At 40.0% G+C, this 14,622-nt stretch overlaps 1 protein-coding gene across 1 annotated transcript in view; it reads left to right on the top strand.

Annotated features, from left to right (window-relative positions):
• Window positions 1-910: 910 nt before the first annotated feature.
• The window catches only part of SAMD3 (sterile alpha motif domain containing 3), a gene marked incomplete at its 3' end in the record, with an annotated part of 34,688 nt that continues 20,976 nt past the window's right edge, over window positions 911-14,622 (top strand). Inside the window, exons 1-3 of the mRNA XM_080341424.1 lie at window positions 911-1,766; window positions 2,515-2,704; window positions 6,735-6,842. Coding sequence (XP_080197550.1) covers window positions 1,631-1,766; window positions 2,515-2,704; window positions 6,735-6,842 — 434 coding nt within the window. The 5' untranslated portion in view covers window positions 911-1,630. The remainder of the gene's footprint in view (window positions 1,767-2,514; window positions 2,705-6,734; window positions 6,843-14,622) is intronic.

The following is a 14,622-nucleotide window of genomic DNA, read 5'->3' as shown; positions in this document are numbered from 1 at the left end:
TTCCTTCCCCCCGTAAAACACACAGCCTGCATTTCTATGTGGAAGTGGACATTTTGCTGCAGAGTCAGCCTCACAAGGCTGAATGTGCCCTGTTGTTAGCTTGACACTTTTTGAAACGCTGATATCTGCCTGTCTGCTTCAGCAGGACTGTTCTAGGATGCCAGTCTTCTTAGAGGATGAAGCAGTGACCTTTCGACCATTTTAATGTATCTCTACTTTTAACACTACTTGGTTGATAAGGCAAATATCTTTCTGCTTTGCATTCAGTTTTATCTTTCAAGTTTTTGGAGCTTTTTTTTTTGCCCTACTCTTTGCAAGGAAGTAAGAAGTGTGACAGGAAGGTGTGATTTTTAATTTACACCAGAGTTCTCAACAAATAATGACTTTTCACACCCTGTTATTGCTGCTTAGCCTGAGGGAGGATTTGTATGGCTACTGTTGTCATATCAAGTTAAATCCACTCATGTAATTCAGACATTCCTCTCAAACTTAACCCTTTTAAGTTGCTGAAGTCTACTGGCACAAGAGCATAAGCTGAAGTGCAGCTATTTTGAAGGTATCTGCTGTTGAAGGTTGAAAATGGGAATGTTTTTATTCAAGGATGATGCACCTTTTTTTTGTAGTGCAGTGGAACAGATGCTGCTGAGATTTATGCGGGTGAATCCTCATGTTAGCCTGGAGTTCGCTGCAGGCTCAGTGTATCTTTGTGGATGTATTTTAAGCAAGATAATGTTTGGCCAGCAGTGCCAGACATTAGGATTCTAATCCGAACAATTTACTGGAATAATTTCCTCTAATGTTCCTCGCTATGGATTGCAAGCACAGCCAAGAAGCACTTGGTACTCCTTTATGTAGTAGAGGTAAAACACGTAAATAGGAAAATCACCCTCTGAGAGTTTTCTGCTGTCAAGGAGCTGGCAGAGGACAAGCTTTATCTCTACAAGTGGTCTTCTCTTGAGAACGTTGCTGTTGATTGTGGTACGCGATGTGTCCCCCCGCGACTGACTCACACGGGCGTCGCTGTCCGCCCCCGGGAACGGCTCCCGGCGCCCCCCATTCCCAGGGCGGCCGCTGCCTCTTCCCAGGGAGGGCTGGAGCCTGAAGGTTGGGACTAGCAAATAACAGGGCGGGGAGTAGTCTCCTCCCTTCATTTTCCAGGAGCTTTATCGCCCCTGACTGTTGGTAATTCAGGGTTAAGTATTTACTTGAGTACCTGCTTGGTGGTGCAGAAAGGGTTAAGGTGCTTGATTTACCATAAACACACGTGTGATAGACTCTTATCTGATGGTGTTGGGGTTTTTTTTTCCTTTCTTTTATTATTATTTTTTTTTAATTTTAGTAAAATGTCAGCCGTTTCCTGATGAGCGTGGTAGTGGTGAATTTCACACCTTTTTTCTTCTCTGTGTGGAAACCTGGGTGTTAATGGTACTGGAACAGGTCGTGTTTTATAAGGAATGAGGCTGTCTCTTAGAGCAGAGGAAAGCAGGAAAGGCAGAGGAGGTGAAGAGAGGGATCCAAGGAAATTGCCACTTGCAACAGGCATTAGCTGGATTGTTTCACTCTGTTTTTATTCGGAACATGTAAATGTAACACTATTTGCTAAGTGCATCTTTTCCTACAAAATGTTGAAATGAAAATATCCTCTCTTTTCATTTCACAGCAAAATTTAGCATTGCAACACCTGAAGATGGAAAGTTGGTCGGTTGAACAAGTCTGCAGCTGGTTGAGACAGAGAAATTTAGGAGAATTAGTCCCTAAATTTCGTGGTAAGCTTTTTTCTTTGTTTCTGTGAGGCTTCTTCAGTAATTTTTTCTATGCCTTTAATTGGTCACTGTCTACATTGTTTTGGGGCATGTATATATATACGCTAACTTTAGACTTTTATAGAAATTTATTATGGCAAGAACTGATATAGATCTGATGAATCAAGGTAAGTGTGCAGATTTATTATGAAGTTTCTGAGAAACGCTGGGGCGTGAGATTGAGTCTGTATATAAATAGATACAGCTTCTTCAAACAGAGCTGGCAGTTTAACAGGCTTGGCAGGGCCTATTTTATATTGTATAAATCTTTTGAAATACTGCAACTGTAGTGTGTAAATGTTTTGTGTCTGAGCATATAAACACTCTACAAAAGAGCACATGAGAAACTGTTGTGTGAACCGGCTACTTCTTGTGTGCTCTCCTAAAAAGCTTGCTTTCCTTCATTAACAAAATAGCAGTCTTATGTGGTCTAAGCAAGGCCTGATTTAAAGCATTAAAACACTGATTCTGTATGTTTCAGACGTGACTTTTTGTCAGGGGAAGGTTTCTGGCCAGTGACTAAAACTCCTGGTGCTGCTTGAGAAAGGACAGTAGCTAAAACATCATCTTTTTAGCAGTTGAAGATAACTGCTAGTAGTAGAATGCATTCTTGCCTTTGCCCTGCACTCCATTGTCATGTTTTTAGGCATATAGGATATTACTGTAACTGTAGCTATTTAACAGTATTTCTTTAATCCTCTTCAATCTGCAGAAGAAGAAGTAAGTGGAGCAGCTCTTCTGGCTCTTAATGATCGTATGGTACAGCAGCTGGTGAAGAAGATTGGGCACCAAGCAGTACTGATGGACCTGATTAATAAATACCAGCAACAGAAAAATAGGCTAGAATCCCTCACATGTTGTTGTGAAACAGCTTCTCCAAAATGTCCTGAAGTAGTCAGTGGGTGAGTGCACATATGGCACAGAAAACGTATCTGGGTATAGTTGTATTATTTTCATACCATTTTAAAACTGGCATTTACCAGCTCTACGGCTGTAACTGTTTGTTATACTTTGAATACCACTAACAACATGTCAAATGCAAAACCGGTTATTACCTTGTGTTTTCGCAGGGTATCAACATTCCTGAACAACACCATTAATTTAAACTGCCCTTCATTTCCAGTTCTAGGACCTAGTTTTCATTTGGATTAAGCGTCATCAAACTCCTACTATATTTAAAATTTTCTGCATTTGTGATATCAAGTTTTTGAAGAACTTTTAAATATTTGCAAACCATGCAGTAAAATCATTATTTGGGCAGTGATGGCATTTAATTATCGTACTGTGTGTACCTAGATAGATTTTTAGAAAATAAATTCCACAGAGATTGTCTTCATTGATCACGTTCTGGCTTTTGGTTGAGCAGAGTTTTTGTTTGTTTGTTTGTTTAGGATTTCTTTGGAGGTGAGCAGAGGTTATTTGTGGGTTGGGGTTTTTTTGGTTGTGTGTTTTGGTGTGGGTTGGTTGGGGATTTGGGGGTTGGTTGGTTGGATTCCCTCCCCTCCCTCCCCTCTATTCTGATCTGTTGTAAATCTTGCAGGATTATTTTTCTGGATGTCTTGGCTGAGGAGAGACATCCTGATCTCTCAGAGTGGTCTCTTCTAAGCCTAAGAATCCTGGCAGTAGAGAATGGCTTACCATGGATCCAAAATGCTCTTTTTTTGAAGGAAAAGACTAGCACTAATCTTGTATTAGTACACAGTAGTAGTCCAGTAGGAGTAGATCTGTAGAACATTCTCTGTAACATTTGCTATCATCCAAAATGAGTCCAGATTGTCCATTTTGAGATGATACCACAGTGCAAAACAAAGCATGGTATATGGATAAATGGTGATGATTTGATTATTTCCAGCCAAAATGCACTCATGAGCAGAACTAAACCGCTTATGTAGATACATCTTCTTGTCCTTGTGGAAGTATTTATGAAACCCCTTGGGTAAATGGTCCTGCATTGCTGGAGGGAAGGGGGGTGCAGGAAGAAGGTAATGTTACTGCCTGTGTGATTTATCATAGACCTGAATTATGCAGTCACAGCCAGGCTCTGTTCTCTGCACCAAGGTCCTGTCTCACTTGATTTATAGGAAGCTCCCTCTCTGAACATAGAACAGATGTCTGCTGTGAAGAAGACTACTGTATGTGGGCCCTGTGCTTCATCCAAAGTGCAGTAGATAGAAAGTGATTTCAGCAGGGGGCTTCAGAAGGCATGTTCTTATGCTTAGGGCACTTTCAATGCTGCTTTGGATATTTAGATTTCACCCTTGACTTTGTCAGGGATGCTTGGCTAGACTGAATCTCAGATGTGACCGTTCCCTGTGTACTTCTCATGTTCTGCAAGTCAGGCCTTAATATCTCACAGAAAGCGTGCAGTTGCAGTAGTGTGAGGACACAATTTTTCTTTGAAGTTCTGCAGACTCAAAAAAAAATCAAATGCTGAAGATCTCAAATACTAGTGAATATGATTTACCTTTAAATATTTCCCTAGCTAGCCTTTTTGCCTGGAAAATAAGAAGCTGCTGTTTCTCTATTTACAGGGAAGTTAGGTAAACAAGCTGCTCTTTCTGAAACATCTTGTGTGTCAGAGTCAAGGACTACAGACTAAAACTCAAGTGTATTTAAGAAATGCATTCAGTCATATTTTTTAGGATGAGTAAAAAGTCAGGGTATTCTACACAGTTTGAGGTATAGAATGATGGAAACAGAATGATGTAGGAACAGTAAAAAAGCTATTTTGTTGTAGAACTAAAAGCTGTCTCCTCATATGCAGGGAGCTGTTACTCTCATTTTTTAACTCTGGAGTGCTTGTCTCAGAGCTACAGTTATTTTGTCAGTTTTGTACAACTTGAACAGAATCTTGTAAGAATAATTTCTTCTGACATAATTCAAAGACTCATGGCTAGAATAAAGTGTACAAGACACTGTTTTGGAGTAATGTGTTTTGTTTGTTTTGTTTGTTTGGGGGTTTGCTTGTTTGTTTTGGGTGTTTTAGAGGGTAGGTTTTGTTGTTGTTTTGGAGTTTTTTGGTGTGTTTTATTTTTTTTGTAAGCTGCTTTGACACTGAAGAACAGAATCCGTCAAACCCAAAAATTAATAGATCCACAATATAAGTGAATTGAACCCGTGTTTCCTCTGTTGCTCAGTGACGTTAGGCTGAATTGCAGTCTTGGTCACAAGGGCAAAGTCACCGCACTAAGGTTCACAGTCAGTAGCGTCTGCAGCTGAGTGTGTGGGTCCACAGTGGCTGGGGACAACTGTGAAAACTGAGTCTGTGTGTGCCTAGCCCTTCTCCTCTGGTGCTTGAGCCCAGGTGAATACCAACCACATTTTTGGTTTTGCAGATGTATTTCTCAGGCCAGTTGCCAGCACTAGCTCACCCTGCCAGGACCAGAGCGAGAGTGGAGAAGACATTGCTCAGGGCAGAGGAGAAAGCAGCACCATAGCAGTCTCCTTCTGGGTCAGCTGAAACTGTGGTGGAGCTTCCAAGAGCTGTCAGCAGTATTTCCATGTCATATTCCTCACATGAATGTTATCTCCAGTGCTTGTTGTTGCACTTCTGGCTGGCCAACTCTTTATCCTAGTGTCCTTAGCATGTCTTCTAACTGTGTGTGAATGGTGCTCAGCTCACTTCTCTGCTAGAAACAGAAATAAAATCCTAGATTGGACATGGAGTTTTGAGTATGGTAGGTGAATACTTTTTTTTTGTGGAAGCAATGAGCTTGAGAAAGGAGACTGAATGTGTTTGGATTAGGACATGGAAATAGTGTCCTGTGTTTGTCGCTGGTAAAGTGGAAGCGTTCTGCGTCATATGCAGTAGAAATTGTGTTTATGCGCGCATGAGGAGCTCACACGTAGGCGTTACCAGGTAAATATCAAGATGCTTTCCAGTTCTGAGATTAATTGTTTCTAGGAGTCACACACAGCAGAACATACTGGAATTTCTGGATTTTCTTTTTTTTAACTGGACAGCTGAAAAGTATTGATTCATGAAAAGGGGAAACGCCCCTTTATAAACCTGGCAAACATTAATGCCACTTCCAATGATAGCCTTTCATGTGTGAGTGCAGCTGAGGCTGGAACAGTTTATAAAGTATCTTTGAAGCTCAGAGGTTCTGAAGAGATGAGGTTCGGAAAGGAAATGAGGTCCCCTCTCCCCAAAAAATTGTTTGATGACTGTTGTGAGTTCTTGGCGGCGTAACAGTAGCCCCTGTCTTAGCTCACCCTTCCACCAGTGCAGGATAAGACAGTCGATGTTGGCTTCTACTGGCAAAAGAAGAGGAAATAAGAGGAAAATGAGGAGGAAGAGTGGAGGACACAATCGGAAAGCAGTAGCACAAAGAAAAGTGGGTATCTGGAGTTTTTGGTGTTAGTTGGAGCAACTAACCAGGAACAGCGGGCATTCAGGATCTTCTAGAGTGTTAGGAGTAATGCAAAGCTGACTTGAAGGTTCAAGACGGACTTGAACTTCAGCAAAAACAACTGTTCAAGGTTCTAGTTGAATAGAAACTGCCTTATAATACTGTGTAAATCACTCTTTCAAGCCAGCCCTTGCATATTGTAGTGATTAGTTATTCCCAGAGATTAGGAGATGCCAGGCCATGAAGGTGGCAGTTACCCTGCAACCCTGAGAAGGTTTATTTTTGTGAGTTTTGTGACAGTGTAGCAATTAGAATACCACTAGACAGTATTTTTTACAGTTTTCCTAATTTTGATAATTGATCTGAGAGATTAAGAGACATTAGCATCATGTAAAATCGTGACTATTCAATATGTTAATTCTTCCCCTTTCTATTGTGGCCACTGATATTTTAGAACCCTAAAATACCTCTTTTTTATAAGCTGCACAAAACCTGACAGTGAAAATCCTTTTTTCTTCTTTCTTTCTTTCTTTCTTTCTTTCTTTCTTTCTTTCTTTCTTTCTTTTTTTTTTTCTTTCAGGGCTACTGACAAACAAATGTTCAATTCTTCTGGTCCTGTGGAGCAGAAGTATCTATGCTCACCTGAAAATGAAGAAGGACTAATTGATCACAGAGTGCTAAAGCAAAAGTGAGTTTATAATGCATTTATTAAATGTTCCTTACCTTTTGAAAATGACATAAACACTTCTTTTTTGCTTTGTTAAGATTAAACAGATACTTTAAAAAAACTGATCCTAATTATTGGAGGACAGGTTCAGATATATCCAGGTAGGTTTAGAAAACATCAGGAGCAGAAATTTATTAGGATTTGACTGAATGAAATATTCCAATGGTGATTTTTCTGCCCTCCACCCTCAGTCCTTGCTCACTATCTCATATATTACTTTATGCAGAGGGCAGGATACAGGTTTGTCTTTATTTGTCTAGCTTTTAAAAATCCTCTTTTACAGATGTGTTTTCAACAGAGATCTGGTAAATTAATCATTACAGGGTGGAATACGGCTATAAAATAACTGTGCTTGAGGCATCTTAAATATAGTGCTTGGGAAAGCAGGCATGCTGATTCCATTTGCACACTCGTTTTCTTGAGTATTAAAATGAGTCTTCCTAAAAACTGGAGACAAGATGAGGTGCTGGGATTATTTTTCCTTGGTGGTTTTTTTTTTTCCCTTTTTTTTTTTTTTTTAAATTCTCCTACACATGCTTTTCTCCTTTGAGATGGGCAGTTGGTGTTGGAAGAGAGTTCTATTCCTTTTTCAAAGCAACTGTTTTCTTGTTTGTGAAGATTTATCTGCTTATCATCATCCCCCTTTATTCCCTCCTGCTATAATTTCTCTGCCTGTGATCATTCTCTCCCATAGATGTGACTGATGGCTTCACCGTTCTGATATAAGCTGAGGTCTTCTTGCAAAAATGTCTATTTTATCACTTTGAAAAAGTAACAAGGAGTTAGGGATAAAGCTGTCTGGGAACAGAGGAGAGAGCTTAGTGTGTCACACAGTTATTGCTTTTAAAATAAAATCCTGCTATGAGTTTCAGAAGAATAAAACAATAACTCCAAACCCAAACATCCTGTCAGCATTGTCACCAAAAAAACAAACCCAAACCACTTAAACCCTTGTAATAAACCATTAATATGCTCTTTCAACGGTGGGTTTTAGCCTGTGCTTCCAAAGGATGCTTAGTTTTAATTAATGATGAGTAATTTGCCTTGTGCTGTGTGAAGAGTTTTAAATGGGTTGTGTGAATCAGCTTAAACCAGAATAGACTGGCTTTAGGAAATGTTCTCAGCAAATATTGTCAGTATGGAGTTTTTAAAGGCCCATGATGATCTGTTAAGGAAAAGGGACTGCAAAAAAAAGCAGTGCCACTTTGCCTTGGGGCAGAGAAGCAGAAAAGAAGTCTGCTGCTGTAAATGGCAATGCCCCTTCTTCGTGAAGTAGTAGATGTCCTGAAAGTCAATGGAGCTGTGATGGTTTGTAGTCCTGTAGACATGAGTAAATTTTATGAGGGCTACTTTTTAAAGGTCAGATGAGAAGCTGACAGTTGTCTTTCTCAGAAACAGCTGTTTTAATCAACTAAGACTGAGGTTGGAAGTGAGCGGCCCTTGTCCCCATTAACTGCTGCGCTAGGTTCATCCTAAGCTAATTACTATTTTTAGAGGTGAATGCTGCTGTTCAGATACATCCGTGACTTGACCCACACTGATAAATGTGGTATTGTAGAGTTTAGGTTCGACTTTTGCTTTTTCCTTCTCTTCCTGCCTTCACATCCCTACTGTACTTGCAGCATTTTCAATGGATGATGAAAAATTTGAATGTTTTATACGCTTGAGGGGATTATGCCACCTGTAAGCAGGTTGTAAAGGGTTTAACAAGATGTTTGGTTTAGAAATTTGATTATGGGAAAAGAAAAAATTGCTTTGACTATAATGTAACGATAGATGCTAAGCCTAGAGTATAAAATCAACCCCTGCGTCTATTCTGCTAATATACTTCCTCTGAAAGCTGGGTTGGTTGGTTGATTTGTTTTTCACTCAAGTTCCAGCCTATGGCTTTATGTGCCATGGTGAAAAGTGGGTTTTCCCATCAGATTAATGGTGGTCGTTTTTTGTACTTTGACATAATGTTAGTCGATATTTCTGTTAGATCAACTATTAAGTTTTTTTCCATTGCTTTCAATTTGGAATGTTTGAAGTCTGTGCCTTTGTTTCTCTCCCCTAGTCTCTCATCTGAAGTGATAGGGAAAGGGAAGCTTGAGGTAATAAAGGGAGGTAATTCTGCAAATAACATACTCCGGGTGGTCTTCTTACTCTGGGTAAGAAGGAGGGTAGGTTCCTATTTCTCAGCCAGGCCAGATTTGAAAGAGCAGCTAAGAACAATGATGACCCACTCTTCCTTAGTGGGTGTTCCCACCTCACCCACTTACTTGGTGGCAGAGCTGTTCATATAAGCACTGCTAGAGTCAGTTCTGCCAGCGGTTAGTTTAGTTCAGTGAGGCTGGTGTAAATGTACAGTTCAAATGAAAGATATTTGGCCAGGGTTATACTTGTAGTCTTTGTCTCCTCATTCATTTCATCCAATCTGAAAAAGAAGAACTTAAAATTTTGTGGATTGTGGTTTTATTTGGTTTGGTTTGTGTGGGTTTGTTTGGTTTAGTTTGCGTGTGTGTGTGGTTTGTTTTGTTTTTCCTGTAAAAGACCCATGCAACTACAGCTTCAAAAACTGGCATGGTTTTGCTTGAAATTTATTTGTGGTGCTTTTATGGGTTATCAGCGCTGGTGAATTGGCTTTAAGTTTCTCTGTCTGTTTCCTGTGTAGATAGTCCTAACAACTGTGTTTAATACACTCTACTGTATTACTAAATATTACAAAAATATCAAAGATTGTTTAATAACAAAAACAAAAAGTGGCTGCCACAATTGTATAATTTTATTTTTCTTGCATTGAAATGGTGCATACAGACAACCAGATGAGGTTTTTAGGTTACCTCAGTGGAATAACTTTTTGCTAGCAGCTACAGGAGTAGACACAGCCAGTCTTTTTGTTAATCTCCCAAGGACATTAATCTTGAAGCAGTGCTTTTGTGTGATGGCAATAAGATCGCTACAGAGGACAATTCAATAAATACATTTCCCCTATACCTACTTCTCTGTATCAGACTACCAGCAGTTTGTTGGCTCCTGGCAGCCTGGTGTTTATCTTGTTGCTAAGACAGAGGCTGTCATTACTTGTAAATATCTGATACTGCTGTGAAAAACCAACCTTTTATTGGTGGGTTTATATGTTCTGTCTGCCTTTCCTCAAGGTGTTTGTTTATCAGATGACATCCCTAATGTATCCCTTTTTCACAGTTTCCAATGTGATGGTCCAGCTGTTTTCCTTCAAGAGTGATGTCCTGATACAGGTTTATTTGTACATTTATTCTTTCTATAAAAACATGTTCTGTAGCTCTTGAATGTTGTATAACAGATATACTGTCTAAACGCCTTGAAGTAATTTGCTCAGAGCAGGGTTATGTGTACAAGCAGAAAAACAGATCTTCTGGTCAGCCTTGAACTTCTCTATTTGCTGCAAATTTGAAAGATGTGGTCACTGTTCAACTAAACCTGGGCCTGCTAAGTGTTAATATACCAATATTTCCATTGCCATCATTGATAGCGTATTGGTGCTGGTGCTCACATAAATTTGGGCTGATAGCAAGGGTAATGAATTGGAAGATTTATTTGAAAATAAACTTGGCTCCTGTCTCCCAGATGGCCGTGCTGGCCTGCATGGTTGCAAACCACCATTCACCCATTTCCTCAGTGGAGCCGGTTTGCCTGCTGCAAACCCTCTCGAGGTTGGTCACCAATGCAACATTTGAACTGGTAACACGTCCCGTGTTACACATCCCGTGTTACACGTCACGTTACATGTGAGCAGAGCATGAAGTGACGTTCATGGTGCTGTACATCTCCTCATCCAGGGCAGTCTGGCATCGCATTGAGTCGGACTGCAGGCAGCGGTGCTGACTACTGGGTAGCTGCATCTGAAGCGTGTTTTAGTTTTGGTGCGTTATTCTGTTAATGATCTTTATAGAGCTCCTTCCTTTGCTCCACCATTAACCATACATCAGTATTGTTGGGCTGTGTTTAATGTGTTTTATCAGACACACACTTGTGCTTTAAAAAGAAGAAAAGGAGGAAAAAAAATTAATAAGAGTAGCTAGCCAAGTCTTGTAGATTACTTGCAGGAGATACTAACTGTATTGCTTTGTTAAAGTCTAGCAAAGTCATGAAAACAACAATAAAAATCCCTCAAGTAGGTAACGCTATTTGGATACAGTATAACACATCCTGCTGAATGCAAATAAACCTTGTTTCCTTAAAATGACCTGGTTTATCTGGCTGTTCTATCAATCATGTTCCCCAGGGAGCACTTTTTCTCCCTCATACGTAACCCACTGCTGCTCTCCTTGCATGAGAAAGAGGTGCAGAACCTTCACTCACATGATGCAGCTCCTCAGAATGGAAACTGTCAGAATATCTTGACTCCCTCTAGAAGAAGGTTGTGTCTGCATCTCACAAACTTTTTTCAAAGCTGGTTAATTTTATCTGTAACTTTTTGCTCATATTGAATATGGTGATTTCTACAGCAAGGCTACTGCAGGAAAAGCTGAAAGAGGAGCTGCTCTGGGATATGGTTTGTCTGTGAGCTCCCGTGTCCTGGCCTTGCTGAAGCTGACACTGCTGTGGGGAGCTTCTGGTTCTAAAGGATACCTGCCCCTGCGTTTAGTGGGAACTGAAAAAGTAAAAGACATCATCAAGCACTATGTAGACTGCAGATCTCAGGCTCTAGCGAATAACTGGGAAGCTGTGCAATTGTGCTGGCAGGTAGGAAGCAGCAGCAAAGCACATGAAGAGAAAGGCATGAGAATCTTTCAGGTACAGATATCAGAACTGCGAATAGAAAAAGAGAGCCCTATTTTATTCTGCTATTGAGAGGGGGAAAAAAGAGTCTCCTTTGATATTTCATCATCTGCCATTATTTCTTCCTTCTGATGTAAATAGCCTTTACAACCTTAAATACTGTCATAAAATTGAAAACATATTGTACATGTGTTAGGGAAATGGAATATTTTCTACAGCTGCAGACTTTTCATTTCCTTCACATCTCTGATTCCTTGTTTTCTCTTCTCTTTCTTCCTTGACTTTGTAGACATGGACTTTTTTTTCAGCCTACAAATCTTCAGACAGGAGTCTCTTGCTGATGTGTGGTGTAGACATGTGAAATGCTTCACCTGTGAAAAATGCGAATCTGGTGAAACTCCATCCATGTGCTGAGTTTTATCTGGGTATGCTGAACCTGGGAACCCACTGAGGACAGCAAAGTTCTGCTCAAGTGTGATGTCCTCTGACTAACTGGGACCTGAGCTGATACAAGATGTAGCAATGGGTGCCATAGACTCATGGACTTTAGTGAAGCAGACAATAAGAAAATCGTGTGGCACACAGCCTGTTTATGCATGTGTTCAGTTGGCCTTTAAGCCACATTTTTTTTCATAAATGAACTAAACAGATCAGGAAACTGATCCTTCTTACCAGCAGGTTCAAGAAGCTTAAAAATGACAGTCTTGTTATGATCTAGTATTTTAACTTGTTTCTAGGTCTCTACTGCACTTTGCACAGCTGTCTAGATTGAGCTGTCCATATTGATGGCAAGATTATTTTTACTGACTTGTTACAGGTAATTCAGTCATCTCTGTATGAGGTTGCACATGACACTGAATTTGGAGACCATGACGCTGTGTTCACTCACCACTCTTCTCTCCAGTGCAGTCTAAAAACTTAATCAAATGGCCTGAGTGACACTGAAAGTGTGAAAATCTTTGCTTTTTGGCAGTAAAACAAGATATTCCCTGTGATTAGGGGTGCCAGGGGTTATATAAATCAAATAGGTGGGGTTGATTGGGTGGGGTTTTTTATTGTTTGGGTTTTTTTGACAGCTGAAGGAGACAAATGGCTCCTCCCAAAATGATGTTGTAGTTGTATGTCTCAGTAAACGTGCTGTGTGTGAGCAGTGTACAGTTATAATGGAGTCAAAGAAAGAAATAGCTATGTGAAACAGTGCTGTGTATTAGTACAGTAAGTAAAGTGGTCATTTACAACAAAGGGCTGGCCTAAAGCTGTGTGACTAGTTGTGTCCTTACTGAGGAGATGCTTCTTTGGATGTGGTTCCATATTGCAGATAAACATGAAGAAACCATCTTGCTTCATCTGTGCTGGTATTTATCTCACCTCCTGGGAGCCATGTTGGGGACCTAAACTGTGAGAAAACTAAACAAGAAGAAAAATTAAGAATTCCATCATTGTAGCTCCTTGAAGTAACTCGTTGTACCAGGAAGGCGTAGAGATAGGTGACAGCAGGGGGAGAGGAGACTGACATTTGGCAGAAGATAGCCATTGGATTGATTGAGATGCAGCATCAAATGTCTCAAGAACAGAGAGAAAATAAAAGATGTAGTAATTTGCATTTGGGGATTTTGATCTTATCTCTGTCTGAGGTTAGCTAGGAAGACCAGTTGGGGATGGTTAGAAACAGGCTATGTACGTTTGTACCTAAATCTTCAACTGTAAAGCTGTTCTCCACAATCAAGGAAGGTCTTGGCTATACCCATAAATACCAGTGCACATACAGTTTAACTGAACTGTTCTTTTAGTTAAACAATATTGTATGTGAGCCTCTCTAGAGATAAAGTTTAGTGTGTAGTTGTGTCTCTTTTCAAACAAACTTGTATTTCATTGTAAAATACTACTGCACATATTTAACACAACTGCCCAACAGCGACAATTCCAGAAAAAGCTAGTAAAATATTTAATCTCTTGCACTGTGGAGACTAAAGGAATTTTTGGATCTTGTTTGCACAGCAAGGAAGTATTTTATGATGGGCAAGACCAAAGATAAATGGAGTTTAGAGTATTTTTGCTGTACTGGCAACTGTGAAGGGACTGGTGGAGAGGAAAGTTACCATGCCTCCCTGGCTGTTAGCCATCCCACCTGCAAGAAGAATTTCTTTTCTTCAAGTAACTGAGCATAGTTCAGTTTGTCTGAACTGAACCTGCTAAACCTTGCCACTTTTTGAAATGGCAATTCTGCTTCCTTGGTTATTAGCAACAACAAGAATGTCAGTGCTGCTCAGAAACAAATTACTGTAAGTTTTAAACTTCTTTCAATTTTTGAGCTAGTTTAAATGATAGCAAGTTGAAAATACGACGTGGTAACTTGCAGCCTGTCTGCTACGTCACTTTACATCAGTAAATTTGGTGAAAGTACAGGATTCAAACTTACAGGCTGCTCCTTATTGATGCTGCATTGAACATCTACACTTTATTTGCATAGGAGGGATTTCCAAGTGATTTCAGAATCTAGGTTTGTTTGGGTTGGTTTGTTTGCTTTTCCGATTTGTGTATTAATTTATCACCAAAAAAGGACATGAATATGTCTATGTGGATAAGTTGAGACTTCTCACATAGCTTTTCCTTCTTTTGGGACTAAAAAGTACTAAAAGAAGTTCACTGCAGTTTGCATCTGCTCTTAGCCATCTCTGTCCCATAAAATCTGGTATGGTTGGAGAGACAGCAGCCCTGCATGTTTTGTACCTGTTTTACACAGGGAAATGGTAGTACTGTGAGTACTGCTACTATTGTTCATATGAGGATCAGATGACAGTACCCAAATTATTTTTTGTTTCAGCACTGCATTGTAATTTGCAGTAGCTTTGGGGTTGGTGTGGCCATTTCACAGCTGTAGAGCTTTTGTTCACCTCCAAGCTACCAAATACATTGAAAGATGGTGTGGCAGCATAACCAGGTCGATGAGGTTGAGAGTTACAGGCTAATCTTCTCAAGAAGGTATTGAGACTATAAC

The sequence above is a fragment of the Nesoenas mayeri genome, assembly GCF_963082525.1.
Source record: "Nesoenas mayeri genome assembly, chromosome: 3".
Lineage (NCBI taxonomy): Eukaryota > Metazoa > Chordata > Aves > Columbiformes > Columbidae > Nesoenas > Nesoenas mayeri.
The sequence above is the reverse complement of the archived record's forward strand: the minus strand, read 5'-3'. Positions and strand labels throughout refer to the sequence as shown.